The following is a 20,267-nucleotide window of genomic DNA, read 5'->3' as shown; positions in this document are numbered from 1 at the left end:
TGAATTAACATTATTATCGTGATTTAGCACAACCTTTCGGGCACAACTTTAAGTCTGTGCCATTGTTAGGCAGATAATATGGCAGATCTTTTGCCAGTTTAGTTGTTCCCTCAAGTTTTCCTTCACTGAGACTCAGATTTTTTTGTTGTAACTATTGGTCTTATAGTGATACCTTTGATTCTATGTGAGAAATTTCTGTACTAGCAGACTGTGATGTAACGAGTAGATAAAATCTCTTCTTTATCTGCTGCATGCCATCTTTTCTCCCAGCTCTAGACTTTTTGGTCATAAAACCACAGCTTCAGTGGAGAAGTATTTTCAGCAGTGTCTATGAAAGCAAAAAGACAATTATATCTACAAAATAAAATTGTGCAAATACAAAATTAATCTCTTAAATTTTGTCATAGGTTTATGGTAGCTAAAAATTTATGGTAACCAAACATATGGGTACCATTATCTCTCTAACAATTCTGTTTTCAAACTGTTTTAAGAATGATTGTTATTTATAATACCTAAGACATAGTTAATTCTCAAGAGGGGAAATACATCCCATAATGAAGATAAAAGCTGTTTAGTAATTTATAACAAAAGATTTTATTAATATTTTACTAAAAATTCAGTCATGGAATTCTCATAGTGCGTATACATAGTAACGCTGAAAATGAATTTTTACTAGCTATAATGTTCTAACAAATGAGTTTAAGTTCCCATTATATGTTATATTTGTGCAATAATTTTTAGGCAGTTTGAAGAGAACACATGAAGAAGAAGATGATTTTGGAACCATGCAAGTGGCGACTGCACAGAATGGCTGACTCGAGCAACATTAGAGAGGATGTGAATTTCTATTTGGGAAGGAGGAAATACTAGAGACAATAATAATGTAAAATGGTAAAAACACAAGTCTTTTTTTTTTTTTTAATTGTATGTTGCTTCCAGGCGTGTTTCTCTGCAACTTGTTGAGCAACATTTTAAGAAGATGTTGGACTTCTGCAATAGATGGCACTGATGGTTTTACTCCTTTCTTCTTTTTCTTTTCCTTTTCTTTTTCTTTTCTTTCTTTCTTTTTTTTTTTTTTTTTTTTTTTTACACTTTACAGTTTTATTATAAACCAAGAATTTTGGACTTGCAAAGAGGTATTATTGCAATAATGCACTTTTCATACTTGAAATTTATTTGTAGGATATAAAGTTATTACTTTAAACAAAATGCAAGTTAGGGGGGATTTGTTTATAAAATCTGGGTAATTTATAACGAGAATTTCCTAAAGTTTGCTAATTCATTTTGTGTTCTATATATTACATTTTAAAAATAATTTTACAGTTCACTTTTATGATGGAAACATTAACAAATGCAGGAATCTGCCACATTTGTTTTAGTGTAATTTAGTAGCTTCATTACCCTTTTATTTTTTTTTAACTTAATACCTTATTAATAATCTTTGAATCATGACATTAGCTAACTCTTACTTTAACATGATCCAAGTATTGCTTCCATTCCTCTTCCTAATTTGTTTATTCTATAGAAAAAAAAAGTTTAATGAACAAAGGAAGACGTTTTGCTTGGTAATACTAAAAAACTAGGAGTTTGACTTTTGGGTCACTTTCCTTTTTTCTTTAAAAGCCAAATGTTGGGTTTGTTCTTTCTAGAGTTGTTTAGCCCATTTTTTCTTTGTCCAAAATAGTTCTGAGTAACCAATGTAGCATTGTTTCTAAATGAAGCCCAAAAAAGAAAAGTGCCTTGCATCAATAAAAAAATAAATCTACACCTTTAAATTAGTATGTAGAACAGTACAACATTTTTAACATTTTTCTGTAATTTCTTTTTCTTCTTAACTCTAAGTTAAAACAGAGGTTTAAAGAAACCTCAGTAAATTATTTGGAATATGAAACATTTACTTCTTCATTTTATGTTGTCTTAATGATTCTGTGAGGTTGTTCTGGCTCAGCAGCTTTTCTTTGAAGATGCATTTATTGGGGAAAGTGGTCTGTATTTAAAATTAGTGTTTTAATTCTTCACGTTGAGTTAATCCAAATTTCCCCCATAATTTGCATTAGCAAAGTCACTTTATGGATCCTTAATTCTCCATATTTTTATTTATACATATAAAGATTGTTCTAAGAAAAACATTTTTGCTATTTTAAGTATGCCACGAGGAAGGAGAGGAGTGTTTTTAACTTTTTATAGTTGATTTAGGGTAGCACAAACAAAACTCGTTTATATCTCACTTTTCTCAGTCCTCTCTTGAGGTGCTTTACTGATGGGAATGGTTTTCCATACGTTCCCTTGGTACCAATAGGTACTATGCAAGGTAACCCATTACAAGAAGTTACTTCTTTGCTTTTTTCCCTGCAATGTAATATAATACAGTTAAGAGCTTTTTTTTTTTTTTTAAATCCAGCGTAACAGGAGATTGGAAATTAAAATTGCTTTATTGAGTTAATTCCTGTTGACCCAGATGGTATTCCTCTTCTGATTCCCTTCCCCTATTTTACTACCCTGAAAACAGCCTATTATTAATCCCATTGTAGTCTTGTATTCTGTTGTGTAATTAGGTCATTTGGTGTGGTAGTCTAGTAGAGTCAAGATTTGCATTGTGTTCAGAAAATCCACTTGGCAAAGTGCCAGATGCAATCTAGTATCTATGATGCTTCTTCATTTGGCAGAAACTCGGCTTAAGAGAATCTTTGTTATAGTACATTTAGGTTTTAAAATGAGGGAGTTAAGATTTTAAAAATTAGTTTCTTAAGTACACATATCCTCTCTAGTAGTTGGGCCAAAAATACAGATTTGGTCATTTATTAATTTAAAGCTGGTAATCTTCCACTTTGTCTAACCACTGTAATTTTTATGTTGCCACTGAAGTGCCTGCCCAGCACTGTATATTAAAGACTGTCTCTTGAACACTAAGAAAAGGGACTATCATCTTCTTGAGTACAGTACTAATGGGGACAAAACATGAAGTTTATTCTTTTTTCATGTAAGAATACTCCAAGTTTGTTTTACCTTGGATCCATTCTTCCACCTAATATTCAGCCAGTTCTGGTAGCTCTTCTAATCTTTCTTCTGTTTGGTTCCATTTCTGAAATCCTTTTATTTCTACAAATGTTTTGTGATAGTTACATATAATACATTTAACCAATCATGATTTTCTAAAACGTTTAAATAATGTATGAGTGATATAGCACCCAATTTTAAATATGTAATCTGGGCAAGAATTTAAGCTGAAATTACAGCAAAACAGGAAAACTTCTTTACTGTCCCACTTTAAAAGTATGAAACAAATATTGAAAATATTCAAACTAGAATGACAGAATTCTTTCTAATTTTAGTTAATGTTAATTTCTTATCCATTGGGTGTTTATACAGCAGTTACTTTTATTTGTCTCTGTGGTGGAAATGTTAAACTGGGATAGCTTCTGCTACCAGTTCTCAAGTGTTTAACTTTTAAAGCAGAATATTTGTTTTGGGGGGCGGAGTTGTGCTTCATCTGAGTTTAGAAGTAATGTCAGAAAATGTTAAGCATGTCCTTTTAAAGAGAATATAAGGTTTCTAATTGTCTTATTACCATGGTAATTCAAGTGAATTAGAAGTATTTAACTGCAATCTTGAATTATAAAGTTGGGATGCATATATATGTGTCTATGTGTATATGTATATATATCGATATATATATAAATATATATATCGATATATATACATATATCAGGATCTCAACTTGATGTAAAGTAAATGAGCAGTTACCTGGCGGATTTTTTTTTTAAATAACTGGTTTAACCCATATCCATAACAAACTTAGCTTCACTTCAGTATTTACTTTATCTTTGTCCATTCAACAATGCTCCAATATGGAAATGATAGGAAATAGCTGAGAATTACTAAAAGATTTTATTTTATTTTTATTGATTAGAAAGTTTCTAGAATCTTTGAATGCTGGATTTTTTTGTCTTACCCATCCATGGCAGCTAAAAAAAAAAAAAAAATCAAAATATTCAGGTTTACATGTTAGCTCTCTCATAGGGAGTTGCCATACCTCACAGTTCAAAGTGTATTCTATAGATCAGTAACATTATACTGACATGTAATTGCAATTTACTATGCAGCAAAAATGATTCAAGAAAAATAACCTACAGTGTCTATTTACCTTTGTATAGGCAATTGCTTAAGTTACCCTGCTTTTAACATTTGTACTTGGATAAAATGCTTATGTATGTATAGGAATGTCACAGTGCAAGATGCTGCTAGCCCAGGCACAAAGTATTAAAATTATTTTGTGAAGACTGGTGGTTGTATTAAAACTGTTGTGCCATTATACCTCAAAAAGATTGAAATGCTCATTTATACTGCTTATGCCTCAGAATTTCTTTAGATTGTTGTCTTTTTATGTAAAAGTAACCCAGTTTTACTACCTCAGATAAAGAAGGATGAATGAACATGGGACTTGGGGAAGCACTTAAGCACACACACACTCACAGACACACAAGTAATGGTCAGTACTCCAGGCAAGGTCTGCATTTTAACTTAAGAATATTTCTGAGGATTAGCTGAGCAGATTTGGAGTTGGAAGTAAGGGAATTCATGTCTGAAGCAAAGGGAATATAATATAGGTCATTCATAGAGCAGCTTCTAGCCCATTAAAAAAAATACTTATTGCTTTTACAGTACTATCTTCCTTGTCAGCCTACCTACATACTACTTTTCATCAAATCCACGATGCTATCACTACACTATTATTTTACATACCACTAAAACGCAAAATATTGTTGAATAAACTGGCGAGCCATTGATCATAAAATGCATCCTGATTTCTAAAATGTTAGTGTAAAATGTGCATCTTAAGAGTCAGGGAAATATAAATATACAAAATATGTGAGGCATGATAAAAATCACAACTGTCACTTCAACCTTTTCAAAAGCAAATAATGCTTTAAAATGAGAATAGTTTATGTATTATGAAATGTTTTATGCTTTTTTTCTGTACTCAAGTTTACTCAGTATGGTTTAGAAAATTTTAAACATACTCTGGCTAATAACTAAAGCTAAATATAGATCACCATTTTGCTCAGTGACACAACTTTTATTACTATACTTTATGACTATTTCCTCTGGGAAAGATTTAAGAGAAGACCTTAAGGGCACTGAAGGGATTTATTTAAATAAGAATCCTGTTTTTATTTCAAATTGTTCAGAAATAAGAAAGATAAAGCATTTAATTTTGCCTTCTATTAGGCTTACTTTTTTTTAACATGGGTTTTAATTACCAGAATATACCTAAGAAAGCTACTGTCATGCTAAGGTTGTAGGACTCCTACAAAGACAAAACGGGCTGAAAAGCAGGTTTGTTGATTTCACTAGGGAAAGATCCCTTCATATGCATAGGTTGTAAGCAGGGAGGTGGTGCACCCTCTACTGGTGAAGGGTTTTTGTTGTTTTAGAAAGCTTAACTTTAGCTTACTCCAAGGGGAGAAATCCTAAATGCAGTTGAGGTAGGTGTCAATCAGAGGGATAAAAAGTGGTTGGTCTTTACCTTCCCAGTTAATTTTACAAAGAGTACACAAAACCGAAATCTTATGAACCAGGATGTGACCTAATAGTTCAATAGAAGACTCAAGAAAAAGACATTAGAATTCTAACAAAAAACTTCACTGTATGAACAGGTTTAATGTAACATGGAATGCAAAAGATTAGAACCATTAACAAAATATTGAATTCTTCAACTTACAAAAATAATTAAAATAAATAAAATCAAAACAAGATAGTGACCAGAATAGTACCATGACAATCACAGTAAATAGAAAAGCTTCCATCAGCATTTTAAGGATGTAACAATTGCAGTATGATACATATTTAAATATTCCACTCAGTTTTGTCATTTATTTTTCATAAAAATGTTACTCAGAAGAAAGGCTTCAGACATCGATGAAAAGATGAGAAATCAGGTTCGAAATACTTAATACATCAAGATTTGTTAATTTACTGTTAAAAAGTACCTTATACTTGCTCTTAGGTATTTTAAACAAATAAATAATTATATTTCACATATGACAGGTGGTACCTTATCTGCATAAGAATTATATAAACTTTTAGATGTACACATTTTATAATTTTCATTTCTACTTTAAAAGGCTGTCCAAGTTGTTTACCAGTATAGTAAAAGGATTAACAATTGTTGGAAAAAAAAAAAAAAACAATTGTTGGACTTCACTACGTTTAGTTATATCTTATCCAATTTCACATGATATATGGGAAAAAAGTATTCATTTTATGAGTGTTATAACAGCCTTATTCATGGTATGCCTTTTTTTTTTAATGAGCAGTACAGATAGCAGACACATAACTCCTTACTACCTATACTCTAACTACAAAGAAATGAAGCCAAACTTTAGAAAAATACAATGCAAGAAAAGATTCAAGTTAAAAATATATTCCTTTGGTTAAAAATCATCCCCTTTATAATATTCATTTGTAATCTAAACTCACAGCATATCCCACCAGCCCAAAGTAATCTTCTAAATGTCATTACATTTGTTGTATTACCATGTTTTTTTTCAATCCAGAATTTATGGAGGTCACTGGGTTGCAGCAACAAAGTATTTTAACTCTAGGAAGAGTATTGCCTTGTTGCGTTAGCTCCTTTGACAAATGTCTTTCTTACTTTACAAATGTCTTTTTTACTTTAGAAACCTCCGACACATGTAGTTTTCTTCAGATACTGTATATCCAAACTTTTTATAGAAACCAACATTTTGTGGTAGACATTCAAGGGTAATCTTATAGCAGTTCAGTTTCTTGCTTAGCAAAGTAAGGGTTGATAATAACCTGAAATTCAAAAGGTGTGGGGAAGCATAGAGCATTTGTTAATAAAAATGCATTTGAGTAACTCAATATGAATGAATGAAATTATATAAATAAAACAAGTTTATATTAGAAACAGGTTTAGTACATGACCTTTCTCACTATATTCATTTAAATATTCAAACTGTAAGGGGAAAAGCATTTAATTCACCCAAAGCATTTCACTGTTTCAAATATACTTTACCTAGTAATCTCTAGCCCATTAATAAATACGACAAAATACTAAGGTCTCCCTAAACCATCTCTAAAAATAGGTTTAAGATTAAATGTTAACACTGAAGACTGTCAATCTTTTAAAAAAATATGGCCAAAATTAAAAATTTTTTTCCTAAATCTGTTCAAACTACTTAGGAACAATCAAAATTCCCACATGTAATGAGTAAATAGCGTTGTTCTTTATCATTTTAAAGCCAGTATTTGTGAAAGGATTATCACATAAATTAGTATGAAATAGAAACAAAGCAAAAATATACATTTTCCAAATCCTTAAAAAATCCAAACCCAGTATAAGAATGTGATTCTAGGGACACCTGGATGGCTCAGTGTGGTAACCATCTGTCTTAGCACAGGTTATGATCTCAGGGTCCTGGGATAGAGACCTACTTTAGGTTCCCTGCTCAGCGGGGAGTCTTCTCCTCCCTCCCACCGCCTGCTCTCTCCCTCTTTCTCTCTCTCAAATAAATTAAATCTTAAAAAATATATATATATATATAGGTATATATATGTATGATTTTAACTGCCTTAGGAAAAAAAAGTAGAAAAGAGCTACAAAGTTTGGTTGGAGAGTTCTCTCATGTTTGCATACACTGAAAAGTAGTATCATTTTGAAGAAAGCACATCTTGGCTGAGGTTATGAAATTATAAAAGATAAGACAGAAGTGGACTTCTAGAAGCTGGTCTGTTTTGTTTACTGATATATCCCAAATACCTTGAATAATACCTGGCACATAGCAGGACTTAATATTTATTGAGTGAGTTCTTTAAAACTCAGAAGAGATGGTATTAAGAAGCAAGTTCTAGCTTATAAAATAGGCAATAAATCTATGAAACAAATATATTTTAAGGGATTTAGATAAATGCATAAGGGATTATACAGGAAAGGTGTATATGTTTAGTATATGTTTCTAACACTTACAAGACTGAGAACATTTCCTATTTCTAAATATGACTGGGAAACTGGGATGAATCACTTGACTTAGCCAAAAGTTTGTTTTCTACTAGTAGGAGAATGGGTATTATGCTTAGCGAAATAAGTCAATCAGAGAAAGACAATTATCATATGACCTCTCTGATATGAGGAATTTGAGAGGCAGGGCCGGGGTTCTTGGGCGGTAGGGAGGGAAAAAAAATTAAACAAGATGGGACTGGGGAGGGAGACAAACCATAAGAGACTGTTAATCTCAGGAAACAAATGGAGGGTTACTGGGGGGTGGGGAGGGAAGGATAAGGTGGCTAGGTTATGGACACTGGGGAGGGTATGTGCTATGGTGAGTGCTATGAATTGCGTAAGACTGATGAGTCACACACCTGTACCCTTGAAGCAAATAATACATTATATGTTAAAAAAAAAAGTTAATAAAAATGTTAGTCAATAAAACAGTATACTTCGAATTTCTAAAATTCATGATAAAACGTAAAAATATTTTATTAAATTTACTTTAAGCTACAGAATGAGCCTAATTAATGACACCTAAGAAGGACTTCAAATAGGACAACATTTTTTAACAAATACCTGAGCAAGACACTATTAAGGGAAACAGAAAAAGGAGCTAACCAGGGATACCTTGTTTCTGCCTACTTACAGTTTGCCAAGCTGCTTTCCTCTGCATTCATCACTAACAACAACATCTTCTACTCTTCCTCTCTGAAAATATAATGTTTTAAAGGACTAGGCATTTTTAACTAATTCAGCAAGTGACATAATTCACTGATGTTTTGTAAACAAACTTCAAAAACCAAATTGCAAGCCTTTTTTACTTACTATAGAGGAAATACAATGAATCAATTTATGGCCTAATCTTGTTTTGTCTATATTCTAAATCTTCCCAACCCACTGTTTTAAAGCGGATTTCAGAATCCATATCACCAAAATGTAATCTTGTCATGTTCATACTACATCACCTTATTCCTTGCATAATAGCAGTTTCTTTCAAACATCCAAATACAATTTATTAATTTCTAGTAAAAACCCACCAAATTCATACTTCACAGAAGTATTTTGTTTTATAACATTTTTTCTCTAGCTTTATTATAAAAATACCATATATAATATACATAACATACAAAATACATGTTAATCAACTGTTTATGTTGTTGGTAACGCTTCCAGTCAACAGGCTATTAGTAGTTTTGGGAGTCAAGTTACATGCAAATTTTTGACTTCAAGAAGTGGGAGGGGTGTCAGCGTCCTTAACTCCCATGTTGTTCAAGGGTCAATTATATAATATTTTGAACCTTTAACTGCTTGGAGACTGCTAAAAATTTGTGTTGATCTATATACAAAGTATTGTTATTGTTCTTTTTTAAATAACACAGGTATTCTAATCATTACTGCCAAATTTTATGATGCTGACTTGGTTTCTCTAGGACTATACCATCTGACACTTTGCAGAATAATTTTTTGCAAACAATTCAGATTATTAATATTTTCTTCCTCTTAACTTCAGAACATAATGGGAAAATGTTACTAAGTGATTTCTAATAAGCAGAGTTTTTTTCAGGGCAATATAGCTTTCATTTTACAATGAAATGCAGTAAGAAAATAAGATTGGTTTAATGGAAACTCAAAGTTGGTTTTGCTAGAAAACACGTGTTCATTTTATTCGTAAGTGTTAAGGTGAACACATACCTTAGCACAGGAATGGATGAATTTATGTTCTATTATCAGAGTTGCTGTAGCAACAATTTGTCCTAAAGTCACATCTTCTACAACTGTAACATAATAATCTCCAGATTTCTTCATGTGCTCAAAAGATTCTGTGGAAATTGGAAAAGCGTTATGTGGTAGACATTAAAGTTTAGTAGGTACCATAAAAATACTATATTTAGCTTATTTCATTAGTGAATATTTGAAGCTATTTCATCATGTGATTTATACTTTGTTTCTAAAGAAAGTATTAGAAATGATCAAGTGGTTGAAACATCAGTAAATCATCAATGGGAATATGGTCTATACATTTTAAAAATCTCCCAAAGTACAACTATTAACAGCTATTTCAGATGAACAGCACTTATAATACAAATAAAGTGTAGATGTTGCCACTTCTGTGACTAATGAAGACTTTTAATATCTTCATAACTTACTTTAAGTCAATTTCTTTAACCTTTACACTCGATAGTTGAATAGAACAAAACTGCAAATTTTAGTAAGAATGTTTACATGGCTCCATTCTGTAATTTTTCAGTTTCTGCCTTCAAAATATTTTGATAAAATAGTTTTCAGCTTTCCCTTTGTGTCCTGAAGTGTTTAATGACTACATGACTTGCTTTTTTTAAGAAACAGTCTGTTTTGCATGTTTTGAAAGCACCTGTGTACTAGGTAAAAAATGTCTCCATTTCTAAGTAATCTTCTCAAAGTCACATGGCAAATAGGAGCAAAGATGGAATACTTTCCTCTCAAATTGATTTTCAGTACTCATATTGCCAAAATAATAATGATATGCATTCAAAGAAGAATTCATGAATAAAAGCAGCCTAATATTCTCACATACTGTTTATTTCCATAGTCTTGTTCTAGATAGGATTCTGGAGGGGGAAAGAAGATATAAATTCAATGAAGGAAAACAGTGATAATCAGAAAATGGTGATTTTCATCTTGGGAGGGTCAGATAAGAGTACAAAACAAAATTATCTAGTGAAGGAAATGAAGAAATTTACCTAGTGAAGGAAATGAAATTATAGAAAACAGGAGGATAGTGTTAGAGCAATGGATAGAATCAGGAAGGTTCTAGTCTTTTCCTTACCAATTACTACCTGTGATCTTAAGTCATTTGACCTCTCTGGATTTCCATTTTCTCATGTATAAAAAAAGGGGACTGAACTATAAATTTGAAGATAACTGTTGATCTTAAAATTCAATATAGACAAATTAAATTTAGAACATAATTTCTTACCCTTTATTATTTGGTGATGAAATTTCCATGAATAACCTAACCACATAAAAAAATACTACAATATAAACAATCTCAAGAGCTGCCACCTAGAAAATTATCTAAAAGTCAGGTATTTTGGGGGCACCTGGGTGGCTCAGTGGGTTAAGCCTCTGCCTTCAGCTCGGGTCATGGTCTCAGGGTCCTGGGATTGAGCCCCGCATCAGGCTGTCTGCTCAGCAGGGAGTCTGCTTCCTCCTCTCTCTCTCTCTCTCTGCCTGCCCACCTCTCTGCTACTCATGATCTCTCTCTCTGTCAAATAAATAAAACCTTTTAAAAAAAAAAAAAAAGGTATTTTGTAAAACAGGGTAATTACTACAATTGGATTCTAGAATAGGTTAGTCACATTAAACATTTAAATAATAGCTAGTTGTTATAGGAATAATTTCCAGCTATTTGAACAAAACACACGCAGACACTTTGGAGCACAGCTCCAAATGAAAAATGTGTTTCCCTTTATTTTTCATTCAGGAAAAGAGGGTGTAATACTTACTCATAAATTGTTCAGGGTTGACAACACCAGTCTCTGTCAGTTGACCTAGTACCTTAAAAAAACCTAGTTTTGAAAAACATTTCAGATCATTAGAAGACCAAATAAAAGACCTATCAAAAGAAGCAGTGTGTGAAGCTGGTGGGATTATGGGCACTTAACGTTTTCAAAACTTTCTGTGATCATTTTAAAATTAATTTTATTTAAAAAGATTAAACTTTCTTTTCTAAAATCACTACATAAAACAATAATAGGTTCTATCAATGTTTTTGCCTGTGTAAGATTTTTGGAAGAGTACAGACCTTAATGATTCAATATTTATAAAACAAGCAGGTATATTTTTCAATGTAATTTGCATTAAATTTAATGCAGGGAATGCCAAACTTTCCCAAATACATGCTTTGGCGCAAGATTATCATTATGACCAAATATAATATTTTTAAGATAAAATATAAATAACACTGAGACTAATTTTTAAAGATTCCTGTTAATTTCATTAATGTTAAATTAAATGTGAACATTTTAGAACTTTGATAATCTAGATTCCTATACACTCAATAATTAGCTTGACCAAAATTAGTTTCTTTAAATTTCCTACCAAAAAGAAAACTAAAAAGTTGATTTTATTACAAAAATGAAAAAGTTGATTTTTTATTAAATTCATTAAATTTAAAGAAATCATTTGGAGAATTTAGACATTAAAAAAAGAAATATAAAATATATGTAAACAAAACCTTTGCAACTTATTCGAGGCATATATCTCCACCCTCATTCCCCATCCAGCTTCTTAGAGAAGATTTTTCCTTATGTGCCATTATAGATGATAATTTTACCTTTATGAAAAGTCTTTTCGGATTCTTAATGAGGAAGCAATGTTGTTGTACTTAAGTCATTTGAAATATGTTGCAGTAATACCTGGTCTTAGCCCTGATAGATACATATTAGAATTGTGTGACTTTAAAAATTAAATACAAATGGGGCACCTGGCTAGCTCAGTTGGTGGAGGATGCCACTTGATCTTGGGGTCATGAGTTTGAGCCCTACACTAGGTGTAGAGCCTACTTCTAAATAAAATCTTAAAAAAAAATTAAGTACAAATAAATAATTCAAAAGTCAAACTTATTTTTTAAAATTAGCACCATCATGTTTCTGGAGAAAACAGAATGCCAATTACAGTTGACCCTTGAATAACACAGGTTTCAACTGTATGGGTCCACTTATACACAGATTTTTTTCAATAAAAACCTTATAGTACTGTAAATAAGTTTTTCTTATGATTTTAGTAACATTCTCTTCTCTAGCTTACTTTAAGAATACATTATATAACACATATATGAGTTCATCAACTATTTCTATTACTGCCAAGGCTTCCAGTCAAAAGTAAGCAATTAGTTAGTGTTTAGCAAATCAAAATTTATACACAGATTTTTCAAATGCACACGAGTCAGTGCCCTAACCCCCATGTTGTCAAAGACCAACTGTGTAATTCTAACCAGGATATGTAAATGGAATCCCTACCTCTATTTAAGTCAGCAGTACAAAGGGGCCTCAAGACCAAACCTTCTCCAGGATGTGTTGGGGAAATGGCTGGAGAAAATGTAGCTGTATTCTGGCTCCAGTCCACTTCTTTGAGTAGACTTGGGTCAAACATAGGAGTTTCATCAGGTTTCATCTTTGCAGTAAGGTCTAAAATAAGAATTTTAAATGGTAAGGTATTTTAATATGGAATTAGGATCAGTGAGAAATTCTTTACTTAATAAAAATATGCAAGCTCTTTTATCCTGAATCTAACATAAATGCCACAACCACAAATAGAAAACTCATGGTAAACATCAGATAGTAAACAAGTGACTATAAGTTTTAAACTTTAAAACCGCATTTTCTAGCAAGTATTTTAAAACTTTTCCTGGAGCACCTGGGTAGCTCAGTGCTTAGGCAAACAACTCTTAGTTTTTGCTTGGGTCATGATCTCAAGGGTTGGGCTCTGCGCTGGGCTGAGTCTGCTGGAGATTCTCTCCCTTCATCTGACCCTCCTCACGCTGACATGCATGCTCTGAAATAAATGAATAAAATCTTAAAAATACATATTTCCTGTGGGTTGGTGTAGCATAGCACTGTGAATAGCTCACTTTCCATGAGATTTTACTTTCTTTTCATTATTGGATTTTATTACTGGGCTAAGAAATTATTTGTTGGTGGTCTTACCACTAAGACTTACTGGGTATGTTTCTTGTCTTTTTTTTGTACAAACCATGAACAGAAGGTAACTGATGAACAGGCTTAAATTAACTCTACATTCATTGTAATATTTGGTCTTAGCTATGACAGATTCATATTAAAGTTATCTGTTGGATTTTGTTTTCACATCAGATTTTCTAGAAATCTATAATGTAAGTTTATCATCTGCAGCTTAAGAATAGCCAATGTTTTTCATGCTGTTTTAAAAGGATCAGTTATGGTACTGTCCTCCTCTGAACACTCAGAAATGGGCAGATTCTTACTAAGTGTAGTCTAATAAAAAATAGATTAAATAACAAATATAATGATAGACTAAAGCATAAAAATGGGGGCAGTGGCATGTCTGTGGAACACAGTGTTGTTAGAATAGGGTCTCCCTAACCGTTAAGAGACTGTAAAGCAACCTCTAACTTCCATTTCTATCTCTTTACCCAGTTAAAGAAACTATTCTATTTGATACTTGCTTCTAGAACTTTGAAACAAGGACTTTAAAGATATATATCCATAATATTACCATAAAATAAAGAAACAGGAAAAAATTAAAAGTGCATTTAATGACGATTTTCCCAATAACCCCACTCCCGTTATGTTCCCTATTTCCTAAGTCACAATATGCATAAAGGCAATTTTTCTCTTAACTTTTCCTTAAAGCTTGATTCAACTCCTGCCTGTGGAACCCTGTGGAACCTATAGGTAATGCTACACTGTATTAGAGGCTTTGGGGAGGTAACGTGGTGTAATAATATAAGTTAACATTTGTTCGGCTCTTCGGATGAATCAGGCATTGTTCAAAGAACTTTTACCCACTAATTCATTTACTTCAACAATCTTACAGGATAGGGATGATTATTATCGCCATTTTAACAGACGAGGAAATGCAGGCAACACATGGTAAGTAACCTGCCCAAGATCACAAAATTAGTAGAGCCATATTTAAACCCAAGACATAAAAAAACATGTGCTCTGGAGTCAAGCTGGTGTTCAAATATCAAATGCAATTATGGCTCATGTCAGCTCTGACAATCTGTTTTCTCATTTGTAAAATGGAGATAAAATTATTAGAAGGATTAAATGATTTATTATATATAGCACTTAATAGTGCCTAGCACACTGCAAGTGCTCAATGAAATATATTTTAGTTAGCAAATAACTAAAAATTCATGTTTATACATTTTTGTTAATATTTTTCATCTTTAATTCATGAGTCAGGTACTGTGCTAGGTACAAGGACTACAAAAAGGACAACAGATTATATGTTTATGTTAAACTGAAACATTCTTGGATAGGAAAGAAAAAAAGTAATCATAGTTAATATGTAGAATACCAAGGGGCTTTTTCCCCACCTCAAAAAGGACTTAAATGGGTTATGCCATAAACACTATTCCTGGCCCTAAGGTTAATAAGGAAATAAATTCTAATGATTAACAATCATTCATATCAAAGTTAACAAGCTTACAGTCCACTTGAAACATTTTTTACAGGTTAACTTTAATGCATGCACTTTACTGTTTGTCCCTGCTAATTGGATCCTGAGGCTTTTGGGTTTATTCTCATCTCAAAGATGAGATGAGTAACATTGTAACAACATTGTTTTTTGGGTATGCAGATAAACAGGCTAAATATTTATTAACAAAGTAAAGCGTAAATATTAAATACAGAAGCCAGAGTGTGTTAAAAAATTTACTTCTTCAGGGCGACACACTAAACAGTTTGATGATCATTTTATTTAACATACAGTTGTAACCATGAAATTTAAGGAACTCGAAAGGGAATTTAGGTGAACATTAGAATAATTTCAAGTTAACTAGATTACTTTTTCCTATAAAGCTGCCCAAGTTTACAATAAAATACAGCCTAGAAAACAAACAAAATGCAGTTAATAATTTCCAAGAGAGAAAGGAGAATTAGGATTCTAATTAGGAGAATTAGGATTATGAAGCCTTTAACTAATGAATTTTAGACAGTAAATGCTAATATTTTCCTATGCTTTTCTTTAACAAGATGGTCCTATTCCATGAATAATCATAAAAATAAATAATAGTGGCTGCAATTTATGGAGTGCTTTGTATTTGTTAACTTATAAAAATACAAAAAATAAAAATACAATGAAAGGTCTACCATTATTATCCCCATTTTACAGACCAGGAAGCAGGCACAATAATTTGCTCAAGATAACAGGGCCAAGAAGGAATAGAGTTAGGATTCAAAACCAGGCAACAGATCCAGCTTCAAGGGCGCTGGAACCCTGCAGTTACCCAGGGCCCCACAGTTGGTTTTACTCTCTGCTGCCACTGCCTTGAAATTCTTTTTTTTTTTTTTTTTTTTTAAAGATTTTATCCATTTATCAGAGGGGGGGGGGGAGAGTGAGCACAGGCAGACAGAATGGCAAGCAGAGGCAGGGGGAGAAGCAGGCTCCCTGCTGAGCAAGGAGCCCAATTTGGGACTCGATCCCAGGACACTGGAATCATGACCCGAGCCGAAGGCAGCTGCTTAACCAACTGAGCCACCCAGGCGTCCCTGCCTTGAAATTCTTAATTTTTCAACAAAGAGCCCTCCATTTCCTCCATATCAAAATACAATAAACAAAGCATTCTGAAAAGAAATAAGAATCCATTAACCAGGCAACCAGAAATTAAAATGTTTTTATGACCTAATTTACAAAACAAAGCCATACTTAAAGTTACTCTCCTTTATCTTACTCCTTCCCCATTTAGTAAAATTCTGCTGATGCCCAATAAAATATGCTGGGAAAGTTAAACCCTACAGGATGTGATCTGATACCAAATTTCAAAAGATTTTAGAAAGGAATGAAATAGATAAATTTGGTTTACAAAAGAAATATTTTAGCATCTTAGGGTGCCCACAGTACTGCAAAACTTGGAAATTCCAGTAAATAGAATTGCAGCTGTCTGAGGCTGAATCTTGTCATTATCACTGGGGTGACTGATTTTCAAAAGTAAACCCTAGGGACACCTGGATGGCTCAGTTCGTCAAGCATCTGCCTTAGGCTCAGGTCATGATCCCAGAGCCCATGATCTTGGTGCTCCCTGATCAGCGGGGAGTCTGCTTCTCCCTCTCACAGTTCCCCTGCTTGTGCTCTCTGTCAAATAAAATCTTTTTTTTTTTTTAAAGATTTTATTTTATTTATTTGACAGAGATCACAAGCAGGCAGAGAGGCAGGCAGAGAGAGAGAGGTGGGAGCAGGCTCCCTGCTGAGCAGAAAGCCTGACGTGGGACTGGATCCCAGGACCCTGAGATCATGACCTGAGCCGAAGGCAGAGGCTTAACCCACTGAGCCACCCAGGTGCCCCAAATAAATAAAATAAAATCTTAAAACAAAAATTTTCAGAACTTTTCCAATTTAATTGCCAAGTTAGCATGCATTTACAAGGTCCATATATGCCTAACAGCCCAATAAATTCCTAGTGAATCAATAACAAATGGCATAAGACTTACTTAAAAGCCACATTTCAGAAAATTCAAAAGAAGAAAGATTCCCAGATTGCCACAAGTGAGATCACAAAAACCATACACCAAACTCATTTTTACTAGGATCATCATGTTTTCATTCAGTTCACTATTCTTTGGACACAATTTCAACAATTCCCAGCTTCTACAGCACACTAAAATATAAAGTGTATTTGCGAGGAGGTGCTGCTAGAAACAAGCAACTGAGAGCAACAAGTAATAACAGACACTGGGAATGAAGATCTTTAAAGTTGATATAAAAAATTTAAAAGCATGGGGCACGTGGGTGGCTCAGGTCATGATCTCAGGGTCCTGGGATTGAGCCTCGCATCATATCCGGCTCTCTGCTCAGCTGGGAGCCTGCTTCCCTTCCTTTCTCTCTGCCTGCCTCTCTGCTACTTGTGATATTTGTCAAATAAATAAAATCTTTTAAAAATTTTTTAAAAAATTAAAAGCATAATCCAAGGCCAAGTGTAAGGTGCTTAGCATATTTCAAGAGCCACGGGGCCATCACAACATTACTTCAGTATATGAATGGGGGAAAGTTTGCTGTTTGAGACTTTAGTGTTTGTCTACATAAATTTCATAACAGTTTCAATAATAATTCGATTAAATTTTTAATCGAAAAAATATTTTATTCGCTGATATTTTTTAACAGGCCTGGCCATATTATTATTAAGTTATGCAATTATACGTCACTTGAAAATTTTAAAAACTATTTTCTGATCGTTTTGATCCCTATAATCTGGCATTATTCCCAGACTACCGATTAGGAAACAAGCATGTGGAGCCCCAAGGTAACACAGCAAACAAGTGAACTGGGACTAGAATCCTATCTTGTTTTCCCATCTTGAACTCTAAAATACAATACTCAATAGACACCAATCTTTACATCATCCTACCAAATAGGTAGCTCTAATTTGAAGAAATGTCAGCGAATCTGCCTAAACAGAACTGATCTAAATGATTTCTAGAGACCCATTCTAAGATTTGTTCATTAGTGTATAACCTAACAAAACTAATTCCATAATCGCCCGTTTCCATTTTGTGTGAATTTTAAAAGTTGGGTGTACATAGACATCAGCTCCCCTTACATGGGAAATCATAGTGCTCAGTGTGCCTAGGGGTACAAGCCCCGGGAAAAGAGACAAAGGATGTCCTTCCTTCCCGCAGTGAAAGCCCCCGTTAGTCAGTGCAGGACGTGGTCTTTGGAGCAGGAGCAGTCTTCAAGCCGCTCCCGACCTCCGTGGGTGCACCTCGGAAAGGAACGGCTAAAAGGGGGGTTCGGGGCATTTGTGCCCGTTGAAAACCGATGACGGCAGAGACTAAGCAACTGTCTCCATCCTCCACGCTGAAGCCTGCTGAGTAAGAGTTAGTTTCGACCCCAGTCCCTGCTCCCGTACCCCTGTACAGCTGGACGCCTGGACCCCTGGCCCTCAGCCCTAACCTCTCTCTGCTCCAGGCGCGTGTCCGCTCAAGTTGCTCGGAACCGCGCTCTACAACCACATGTGCACCCACCTGGCCAAGCTAAATGCGCGGCTCCCGGAAAAAACACCTCCCACCCGGGCCTAGCTCGCCTCCCCCCGGGCGCGGCAGGCACAGTCACACCTGTTTGATAAATGTGCAGGCAGGCCCACGACGGCCCCCAGGACACCCGGCGCGGCCCCGCTCTCGCTCCCCAGCCCCCAGCCTCCCTCACCCGTGGAGGCCTCGCGGTCGGCGCTCCTCTCCAGGCCCGTCGGACTCTCACCCACCCGGGTACACAGTACCGGATCCGGATCCGGCTTCAGCGCCAGCCCCACCTCCTCCGCCACCTCCCGAGCCACGGTCGCCGTCGCGGCCGCCGCTGCGAGAGCCGCGACCAGGACGTGGCAGCGCCAACGCCTCCGCCCCACCCCGGGCCGCTGACGCACGGCCGCGCGCAGGCGGGCGGGGGCGCTCCGGGGGCGAGGGGCGGGCCGGGGCGGGGCCTGAGGCAAGCTCTCGCACGTGGGGCGCGGCGAGGACGGCCCCCGCGAGGACTCCGCCTCCCGGCGGCGCGGGGCTGCACCCCGGCGGCCTCCTCTCCGCCTTCCCGCGGCGTCCGGCTCTCCGCTTCTGTGGAAATAACTCGGCGGACGAGTCAGCGAAGCGGAGTCAGTGCTGAGACTGTGCGCCTCTTTCATTTTCGGAAGCCGGAGGTTCGGCCACTTGCCCTCCTCGGTAGCCCCTTGTGGCCCCTTCTTTTAATAGTCCGTTTAATGAGGACTTCAGCGACTCACCCGCAGCTGGAAGTTCCGCATCCCCAGTTTTCTGAGTCACGTCCTTGAAACGGGGCCGCTACGCTCTTTCAAGTCCTTTTTGGATGAACCATAGGGTTGAGGCACGGGTTCTCAGCTGTGGCGGGTTTGCCTCTCAGGGGACAATTGGCAATGTCTGGAGCTTTCTCAGCCTCCTGTCTGTGGGAGGGGTGTCCCTGGCGTCTGTCCACAGGAGAGGGGACGGGTGGGGAGAGACCAGGGACGCTGTGAAACATCTTGAAATACACAGAACAGGGCCCCACAACAACGTTTCAGCCTGGTCTGAAATGTCAGACCTGCTGAGGTGGAGAAAACCTGTGTTAGGACAAGAAAAAAATGACTTTTCTCTGAGCTTCCATTTCCAACACAGGTGTCCTCATTTTACAGATGGGGAAACCGAGATCCAGAGATGTTAAGTAATTTACCAAAGTCACGTAGCTTAGTAGCTCCCGTTCTTGTCTTAGACCGTAAGTTTTCAACTTACTGGAATTGCAAAGTATTTTATTCTTAATACTGTTCGAAGAACACCATATATATCGTCTGCCAGGAATTATATTTTCTGCTTATTTGTGAGATTTAAATTTCAGTTGACACTTTTACTGGTTCATGCACTCTCACACCATCAAACATTAGTGAGGCTGATGGCATCCACATTTCTGTATCCATCCCTCCTTTTACCCCTTTGCATAGGAAAGAATGTATAAGATATAAAAAGAAATAAACACAAATGTTAAACACACAGCTTTGTTTCTTTACCACAGTCTGGCCCTATGTTTTCAATGAGTTTCT

At 35.4% G+C, this 20,267-nt stretch overlaps 2 protein-coding genes across 6 annotated transcripts in view; one reads left to right on the top strand and one right to left on the bottom strand.

Annotated features, from left to right (window-relative positions):
- Nucleotides 1-4,323, top strand: part of STYX (serine/threonine/tyrosine interacting protein) — a 41,393-nt gene extending 37,070 nt beyond the window's left edge. For both annotated transcript variants that reach the window (XM_082735190.1, XM_082735189.1), the window contains one exon: nucleotides 742-4,323. In XM_082735190.1, the coding sequence (XP_082591316.1) occupies nucleotides 742-815 (74 nt within the window). In that variant the 3' untranslated portion in view covers nucleotides 816-4,323. The remainder of the gene's footprint in view (nucleotides 1-741) is intronic.
- Nucleotides 4,324-5,641: 1,318 nt separating this feature from the next.
- GNPNAT1 (glucosamine-phosphate N-acetyltransferase 1) lies at nucleotides 5,642-19,120 on the bottom strand. Of its 4 annotated transcripts, none has more exons than XM_082735197.1 (6): nucleotides 18,899-19,120; nucleotides 13,012-13,179; nucleotides 11,497-11,559; nucleotides 9,704-9,831; nucleotides 8,658-8,719; nucleotides 5,642-6,819 (listed from the first exon to the last, which is right to left on the bottom strand). In XM_082735197.1, exons 2-6 carry the CDS (start codon nucleotides 13,163-13,165, stop codon nucleotides 6,672-6,674), a joined length of 555 nt encoding a protein of 184 aa, XP_082591323.1. In that variant the 5' UTR covers nucleotides 13,166-13,179; nucleotides 18,899-19,120; the 3' UTR covers nucleotides 5,642-6,671. The 4 variants fall into 4 exon arrangements, with proteins under 4 accessions (XP_082591323.1, XP_082591320.1, XP_082591322.1 ...); XM_082735194.1 differs by having other exon boundaries at nucleotides 18,954-19,106; XM_082735196.1 differs by having other exon boundaries at nucleotides 19,002-19,106.
- Nucleotides 19,121-20,267: the final 1,147 nt, after the last annotated feature.

The sequence above is a fragment of the Mustela nivalis genome (genome assembly GCF_964662115.1).
Source record: "Mustela nivalis genome assembly, chromosome: 6".
In the NCBI taxonomy this organism is placed as follows: domain Eukaryota; kingdom Metazoa; phylum Chordata; class Mammalia; order Carnivora; family Mustelidae; genus Mustela; species Mustela nivalis.
The sequence above is the reverse complement of the archived record's forward strand: the minus strand, read 5'-3'. Positions and strand labels throughout refer to the sequence as shown.